Source organism: Phanerochaete carnosa (assembly GCF_000300595.1).
Source record: "Phanerochaete carnosa HHB-10118-sp unplaced genomic scaffold PHACAscaffold_13, whole genome shotgun sequence".
Lineage (NCBI taxonomy): Eukaryota > Fungi > Basidiomycota > Agaricomycetes > Polyporales > Phanerochaetaceae > Phanerochaete > Phanerochaete carnosa.
In genome coordinates, this window is record NW_006767640.1 from 84,979 (window position 1) to 93,655 (window position 8,677).

The following is an 8,677-nucleotide window of genomic DNA, read 5'->3' on the forward strand; positions in this document are numbered from 1 at the left end:
ACTGCTCACTGCTAAGCAAATTTATGGCCTTTACATGCAAGATGAAACATGTGTAACTCTGGCTTTCAGAAGGATGGTTCATATTCAATGAAACAATGTCATGTCTAGCTCTCTCATACATAATGAAAAATGGCACTGAATGCAATGAAGATAGGAGTGAAAGAGTGCCATCGAGTAAGAGGTAAGACACTTACTGTGATGGAGCAAACTGTGTTATTGACAGTAGTCGCATGCTATCGCGGCCAATCGGTCTGGCCACGGAACGTCGCACAGCAGGGCTGCGACGGCGGGTCGCCGCCACCAGCTGAATTGATCATGTTCACTGTTAGCTGTGGCAACGCTGTTGATACCTCGCCAACAAAAAGGCGCATGCGTGCATTCTGACGGATGTACAGGTCAATGAAAAGTGAACCAAGAAAAAGGGGCCTTCATGTCTATCAATGACGTGGCAGACAGCCACTTACCAGTTTGCCTCCTCTAGCAGCCTCTAGCTCTAGGCCATGCTGCCCCAGGCTGCGTAGCACAAGAAGTCTATCAAGGGCAGGCGTAATCGGTGTCATCAATGTTGGCCGTGAGGTTAGCCTGGAGAAACAAAGTCGCAGTGCGTTTGCGCCCAATTGTTACCTGAAAAAGAAGAATGGCGCACGTTGGGATCACCCTACAGAAATATTCGTCGGTTGCCGGCCTTTCATGAAATACATGACCAGGCACAGCACTTTAGGACTTTGCTACTGAGTTGTACTGACCTAGAGTATTTTCTGAAAACATTGGAGATGGACATATAGCTTTCCTGAGTTGTGATATACAAGTGCGCTCGGAATCGTAGATACACTCCTCGGCTGGGAGTGTATCCACTAGTATACCAGCATGCAAAACGCAGTAAAATTCTCGTTGGAACATTTGCCACTAACCATCGAAGTAAGTGAGACTCAGAATGCTGTGGTAGCAGTCAGTGCCATCAGAACAAGAATGATTTCAGAGCTCACGGCTATGAATCTGTCGCCTGTGCACAACTGCACGCAGTATTGTACACACGTGTAGAGCACTGTGGCATGTCCAGTTTGTTCTTTCATACTATTCTAAGGCAAATAGTCCTCCGAGTCTAGGACGCACAAATACCTATCTGTCCCATCCGAACAGCACAACCCCGTTAGTGATCATTACACGTATCTTGCCCGTGCCTGAGTGCTGATGTACAGTGGCGTGCACACTTGTACAACATTCTAGAATATATTTACTGCCATATCATAGGTAGATATGTAATTGCACACATCTTGACTTCACGTCTGTAAGTACTAGTATATCAAGTCCATGGTGCTGAAGCGTACTTCACTGCTATCATAATGTGTGTGTACGGCACCTTAGTATGTGACAAGACTAGAGACAAGACCAGAGCATTCTACGCTGTAAATCTAGTACTTACATACATGATAGATGATTGATAAATTACAGTGTCTTATACCCAGGACGGTACCAATCAGACTGTAGCAAGTAAACATGGGGCACAAGGAACACATGCGCTCAACTATCAATAATCAGCATAGCTGTTCTGCCAGATGTCGATTCACGTATAATGCTACTCGGGTATTGCTTGCACACTGTGGATGCTTATTTTTACCTTGCATACCATAGTGTAAACGTCTATAACAGACTGAGCCTGGTAATGTCCAAGTGCACTCTCTAGCTCTGGCAGCATCAGGCTCAGGTATACAGCTCAAAGAGAGGTTTATTGCAGCGTATTAGGTCACCAGATTTCTGCAATGTATCTTTCTTGTGTCAGCTCTCTGAGCATGCGACACCATTTGACAAACCAGATTTTGACCTGCCGTGTGGAGACACAGGTGGGAACTATTGCATTTGGGCACATCGTTACCGGTAACCTATTTGAGCATACAATCTTGTCGTCCGTGTCACGCTGCACCCCGGTGTATCTCAGATCTGAACATTGCCACACCAGTAGAGGTGATACATTGTGGGTCCCACTTGCCTGAGACCTGAGAGCGAGCACACGCATGCAGTACGCCCACATGTGCAAGTCAGCCGTTTGCCAAACATGAAGTTAAAGTCTCATCAAATAGCATGGCTTGTATGCTTGATGAGATATGTACAGCTCGTTAACAGCATCAGATGAACATATTATCATATACATCAGGCAGACAGCTTATTAGAACCATCGACCGTTTGTGTCGAGAGGCGTGCTCAATTCTGCATGGATGGGATGGGATGGTTTTGAGCCAGCACACAATGGCTGTGGCTTTCCCGTTGATGGCGTAGATTATCCGTGAGACATGAATCAGAAATAGATCTGTTTCTAACCCGCCATCCCGCCCTCGAGTCCTGCCTGCTTCCAAAACAAGTAAGTCTATTTTGTACGAAACAAATAGAGGAGGGGGCAACTTGCTCAAGGTGCTGTATATTCTGCAACAGAGAGAGAAGAAAGTGGATTTCTTGAGGCAGGTATACACCACAGCAAGCCAGTGCTTCTTTTTGCTGCGCAGTACTCAGGCGCCATCGACCACTCTGGTGCAGTTGTGGACTCCAGTGCAGTTGTGGACTTTGACCAAGTGAGCCTCTCAAAGCTGTTATCTCGCAAGCAAACAATAACCCCATGTCCCGCAAAATCCAAGTAATATGCTCAGAGTCAAGTTATACCATGGGAGCTATGCAAAACTAGTGAGTCATGCCAGGAGTGTCTGCACTGCACTTGCAAAAGCAGCCGCATACTGACCTGCTGGTCGAGCACCTAGTGGCCAACTCCCTGGTACGGCACCCAGCGCTGTCCCCAGCATAGAGTGCGCTAGGATACAGGCCATATACTGGGACCTGTGCCAAAAATTTCTGTTGAGCCAAGCAAATATCTTTCCGAACTAATTGGTGTATTCAGCATGTGGTTGTAAGGCCATGATACTTATTAGCAAGTGAGTTGAGGAATTACATGATTTTACATGAAGGCTTGAATGTTATTGGGGTCAACATTCGAGGTCCTTGAAATCACTGCTGTCGTTGCGAGCTCTTTGCACGATGTGCTCGTTGCGGTATCTGCAGCCTGTCATGGTATATAGGCATATGTCGGCATTAAAGAACCTCTGCCAGGCACCACTCTGTGATATTGACCCAATTTCTCTCTCTCCATTGCATACTGGACAGTGTGTTGCGCGAACTATTCCCTCCACCTCACAGTCATTGTGAACGGTCTCTGTTTGTCTCGTACAAATGGACTTACTTGTTTTGAAAGCAGGTGGAACTCGAAGGTGGGATGGCAGGTTAGGAACAGATCTATGTCTGATTCATGTCTCACGGATAATCTACGCCATCAACGGGAAAGCCACAGCCACCGTGTGCTGGCTCAAAACCATCCCATCCCATTCCATCCCATCCATGTAGAATTGAGCACGCCTGAGCGCAACAATGCTCTCAAAGTCACCACCGCGCGTGATGGCCGTGAGTACAAGTACAAAACATATCGTGAGGGCAAGTTCAGTTCTCACGATGAGAGTATATGCGCCTCTTGTCGCACGCAGGGACAGTATGAGAGGGCGAGTGGGGCAGAGCGTATTCAGGTGGCAGAGTACATGGCCACTTACGACTTTACACCAACAGACTACGCACACGATGTCACATCAGCGCTGGAGGTCGTGCAGACAGCGCTTGGCCCAGACGACCTGGAAGGCGTTCTGAATGCCGCCGAGGATAAGGCGAGGGCCATGTACGGGTTGGAGAGCTATCATGTTGGCGACGAGGAGGAGTGCGGCGGGGTGCACGACTACCTCCGCGGTGGCATAGATACAGGCACAAACATGCAGATTTGATAAGTGAGACTAATACGAAAGAAAGCCAACATGCGTGAGATGATCAAGCCACATGCAGGGCTGGAAAGCCCTAAGCATCAGGGGCACAGATGTGTGCCCTAGCCTCTTCATGTGCATGTCTGTGATGAACAGGTAAGCAGAGATTTGCAGCACAACGCCATCAAGACCATGACTCACCAGTAGTACTGAACGCCACGACAAATGCTGCGAACGATGACTCAAGCTGGAGAGTCGGGAGTCGGTGGATACTGCTCCGGAACCTCGTCAGTGGCATGGACTGTGAACTGTCGCTGGGAGTGGAGGGCTCTGGCACCTGCAAGTGCAGCATACAGTGGGCAACTTCGTCGACAGGGATAACAAGGGATAGCGGGGGAAACTCTGAGACCAGATCCAACACAGCGTCAGCGTGCAAGTGAGAATCCATGCGTCACACATCGCATCGGACATGGTGAAATTGCGAGATTGCATGTAACTACGCAACAAGGTTCCTAAATAATGTTTCAGTATGACATAACGCATGAGAGAGATGTGCTTACTAATCCCTGAGACACTCGCCACCATGGACCAGTGTAATCTGTCGGTGATGATGGCAAAGGACTGCCTTCGGGAACCTCAGTCTCACGACCGTGGAAACCGTGCAAATCAATGTTGCTGCTAGCAGTGGAGCCAAGATATCAGTGAGTAAAATGTACAGAGTTTGAGATAACTTACGTGCATGCGTTGGCAAGCTGCTGCGGCTGTGCAGTGGGTGCAACAGGCTAATTGGGTGCAGCGGGCAGAGTGGGTGGTGAACAGCGACTGACAAAGACTAGCAGATTTGCGACCATACCTGAACTCAGTGCAATGAACTTGGACACCTGGATGAATAAGGCAGACGTACTTGATACCACCACATGCGTGCGGAAAGTGACAAGGCTTGCAAGAATGGTTGTTGCCCTCTTCTTTTGTATGACGGGCAGAGAAAGAGGGACGAGCCAGAGGGGAAATTGGGGGAGAGGAGGTCAAACGGGCAGGGACAGCCACAACACGCGGGGGTTAAATGCACTCACCGTTCTGTGTGGAAACAAAATTCTGTGGTGGCAGGAACACATGTGCACATCGATCGTTCCGCCGATGTAATCGACCACGGGCGGCGCAAGAGCAAACCACCCGGCCTGGACGATAGCACAGAATGCCTACAGATTATGCAGGCAACTATGAACATGTGAGTAATTTTGCCGATAAAGGATTATCGTAAGGCACACCTGCGTAGCCACACCCTAAGCTCAGTAAACAGCCCTCAGGGTGCCGACGCTTGCAGCGAGTGTACACCCTTTGCCAATAGTCAGTCTCGATTACGCATTGTTCTGATCCCCTCTTTGCAATTGCCCATGTCCCAGCTGCCATCCATGCTCCAGTTATCAGTATCTGCACCGCAGCTGTCAGACGCGTCCCAGCCGTCGGTCGCATCCCAGCCACCGTCCATGCTCCAGTTGTCGCCAGACATGTTTCAATCGCCGGTCGCTTCCCTGACATTGTTGTCTGTGTCCCAGCTGCCGAGCGCACCCCAGCCATCAGTATCTGCGCCCCAGCCATCATTATCTGCATCCCAGTCACCATTACCTGCTCTCCAGCTGCCTGCCGCACCCCAGCCATCATTGTCGGCGGCCAGCCCACTATTGCCTAGGCATCAAGTAAATTCTGTCAATATTAATCAGTTTCAAGAGCATGAACAATCAGACAAACAAGATAAGCAGGACAAGCAAGATGGGATAGATGATGACGAAGTTGACAATGCTCTCATTCACGCAATCCGCAAGTCGAAGACGAAGGCCAAACATGACACTACCGTCGGCAGCAAAGCCGGCAATCCTGGGAAGTTCAAAGGCGAGATGACCGAGTTTCTTGAGGACTACCGGTACCACTACGACGCGATCCGAGTGATGAAGCAGGGGAAGGTCCGGGCTTTCGAGCAGCTATGGTTCAATCTCCGGGCAAAGTTTTGGGAATGCTTCTCGTTGAAGGATGTCAAGATTGCTTGGAGCGAGGAAGCAAAAGATTGGGAGAAGGAACAGCTGATCTAAGCTGTCAACAACATAAGTCTTCACATTGTAGAAGCAGAACGAAAAGTCTTATAGGTTGTACTAGCACATCAAGGCATGGTACAACTACCAGTACAATCGGCAAAGTTGGTCAAAAGGGTCTAACCCTTTCGAACCGATGCTCAAGGCTCTTCAAAAGCCACTCGGGCCTCCAAAGAAGCCGTCGGTAACCTAAATGTACCTGTCCAGCAATGTCGAGCATCTCAACCAGGTATTCACAAGTAGGAATTGTCTGAATCCTGCGGAGACTCTGGCAGAGAGGAATCAGATTGTGAGAGAATTGTTTGAGGTGGAGCCGGAGGACGTGCAGGCGGAATGGGAAGCAAGGGCAGAGGTGAAGTGGGAAGAAGTATCAAAGGCACACAAGGAGGCGAGTAAGGGAGAGCCTTCCAGCGATCCTGCGGTGCAAGCACAGTGAGTCTTTCACGCTGTATGACACCATGAATGATACTTACCAATGTGGTAGAGCACATGACCATCTCGCCTCTGTGCTACAGCTGTTCTTCAGCCTGCTTGCAGAATATACTGGGCTTGAGAATTGAACCTTGCTCGCTGGGACTCCACCTAAAGACGACAACGAGAAACAAGACTTCTTAGTAGCAGCAGTAAACTATGGAAAGACAAACGAACCATCACTCTGCAACTGGTTCCAATTTCACCTGGTCACTTTCAAGACCCAAATCTTTCCTCTCGTCATGGAGTTTCTAGTGGCAACAAAAGGTGATTCAGTCAGTGCATAGTTGCTGGAGTGCTAAACTTACCTATGTCAGAAGGCTATCAACCACCGGCAGACAGTGCCAGAATAGCGCCAGGAGATCGGCACTATTGCCTTCATGACACAGAGCTCTCGCTGCGTGAGGAGGAGGGTGCTGATACTGCTGAGAATGACAGCAGCTCGTTCGCTGAAAACTCTGTACTGACCGCCAGCTCGTCGCGAGTTCCCTGACCAAAGGCAGCGGCTGCGGTACCAGAAAGGGCGTGCCGTGAGCTGCACGAGCTGTTGTTGTTGATGTTGGTGAAGGATAGGAAGAAGGAGATTGCGCGGTTGAATACTGTCGGCATAGAGGGAGAAGACAAAGAGTTTGAATGGGAGAGGGAGAACAACATTGCGAGGCTCAAGCTGCTTCAACTGCAGCTGAATCTCGGAGCTGGACCAACGGGACCAAAGGCGCCAGATGCCACATGCAGAGCAGGTGCCAAAGACAAATATGTTCCATCAGATCCTGATGACATGCGCCTTTCTCCTCCCAACACTCGCTTGCGGGCTGCTATCTCACAACACAACACCTTGCCCTCATCCTCTTCCTTGCCTTTGCCCTCTCCCTTGCCGACTCCCTCCCAAGTTCTGGAATTGTCCGAGCCCGCCGCACTCGCTCATACCCAGCTGAGCCCCTCTGCTGACGCTGCCAGCACAAACCTACACACTGACAGTCCCATTCAGCAGGAACAGTCATTTTCTGCAGCCCTTGTCGATCAGATCGACACCTCTCTTGACCATCCTCATCCTAACACAGTGGTTACAAATGCCACAGAGAGCGTTGTTAATGAACAAGAAGACAGCGTCGCCAGGCCGCTAGGACTGCAGGCTGGTGGTGGGAGCTCTGAGGCCATATGGGCTTTAAAGCTCGACAAAATGCCTGACGGAGGACGCTGGATTACACCTATCTACACCAGTTTCGTGCGGGAAGAGATTGTATCCGATATGCAAGCTACGTGGCGGCAGTTGCTAAATGACTGGGTGCAGCTTGAGGCGGCAATGGAGTTTGCATATGCGGTACACACACTATTATTTGAACTATGAATGTCGAGTGTAACACGCTTCCAGTTGCGCAGATTTACTGCGGCAGGCCGTCCCAAGGAAGTTGCATGGTGGGTTGGGCGAGCGCAAAAGCCCTGGTTTCATGTCGAGCAAAGTGATCAATCTACATACAGTAACTGTTTCACTCAATGGTGGAGTGCATGTAATCCTGAGTGGCGGACGCGCAACGCAGATGGGCATCCTGTGCCTCCAGGCACAAGAGATTGGTCTACAATGCTCATACCCAGTGCCAACGGGATTTGCCAGATTATAGCCTGCCTCGTGGGCTTATCCATTGCAACAGATATCCAGTCGTGGTCCCGTAGCATGCGTGATGTCCACTGGATGGTTGGTGAATTATTGGAAGCAGTTGAGAATGGTGCAAGGTATGTGACCCTCGTTGGACCTCCTTACTGCTTTCATGTTGCTAACTACCTCAACATGTAGTGCGCCAGCCAAGGAACCGTCAAAAGCATTGGATGCTCCTACTGCAAAGGGTCAAAAGCGCAAGGATGGGGCACTATCAGTGCCGAAAGCTGTAAAGCAAAGCTGACGGTAACAGCTGCTCAGGCATTGCCCATGTTATTTTGATGAAACAGTGCTCGCGTATTGGTAGAAGTAACCGCAGATAATCCATTTGTGTACCTGGCAAGTGTATATACCTGCTGGGAGCATGTGAACCATGATATCCAAAGTAATACCAATCGTCTCCAAGCTCACAGAGCATGAGAGCTAAATACTCAGTTTGGCCCATAAAGGCATAGGTCTGCAATGTACTGCTTTTAGGCAACCAGTTACTTTGTTAGCATTATGAAATGCCAAGGCACAGCGGAGCTTGAATGCTACCCATATAGAGAAGGCATTAAAGGCAATGTTCTAGATGTCCTCTGCTTGGTTGATGCATTGAACATTGCAGGCCTCCACACCCACTGTTATTGCATGGCACAGAGTAAACTTATCCCATGGTTAATTCATCAACCATGGCCTAT

At 49.5% G+C, this 8,677-nt stretch overlaps 3 protein-coding genes across 3 annotated transcripts; all 3 read left to right on the forward strand.

Annotated features, from left to right (window-relative positions):
• Positions 1-3,408: 3,408 nt before the first annotated feature.
• On the forward strand, positions 3,409-3,809 carry PHACADRAFT_201211 (uncharacterized protein; the record flags this gene model as incomplete). Its single annotated transcript, XM_007401508.1, has 2 exons — positions 3,409-3,441; positions 3,522-3,809. The coding sequence occupies 2 exons, from the start codon at positions 3,409-3,411 to the stop codon at positions 3,807-3,809; spliced, it is 321 nt and encodes a 106-aa protein (XP_007401570.1).
• Positions 3,810-4,980: 1,171 nt separating this feature from the next.
• On the forward strand, positions 4,981-5,872 carry PHACADRAFT_33103 (uncharacterized protein; the record flags this gene model as incomplete). The annotated part of the gene is made up of 2 exons (XM_007401471.1): positions 4,981-5,013; positions 5,036-5,872. The coding sequence occupies 2 exons, from the start codon at positions 4,981-4,983 to the stop codon at positions 5,870-5,872; spliced, it is 870 nt and encodes a 289-aa protein (XP_007401533.1).
• A 1,027-nt stretch (positions 5,873-6,899) lies between these two features.
• Positions 6,900-8,241, forward strand: PHACADRAFT_188604 (uncharacterized protein; the record flags this gene model as incomplete). Its single annotated transcript, XM_007401509.1, has 3 exons — positions 6,900-7,664; positions 7,716-8,074; positions 8,136-8,241. 3 exons carry the CDS (start codon positions 6,900-6,902, stop codon positions 8,239-8,241), a joined length of 1,230 nt encoding a protein of 409 aa, XP_007401571.1.
• Positions 8,242-8,677: the final 436 nt, after the last annotated feature.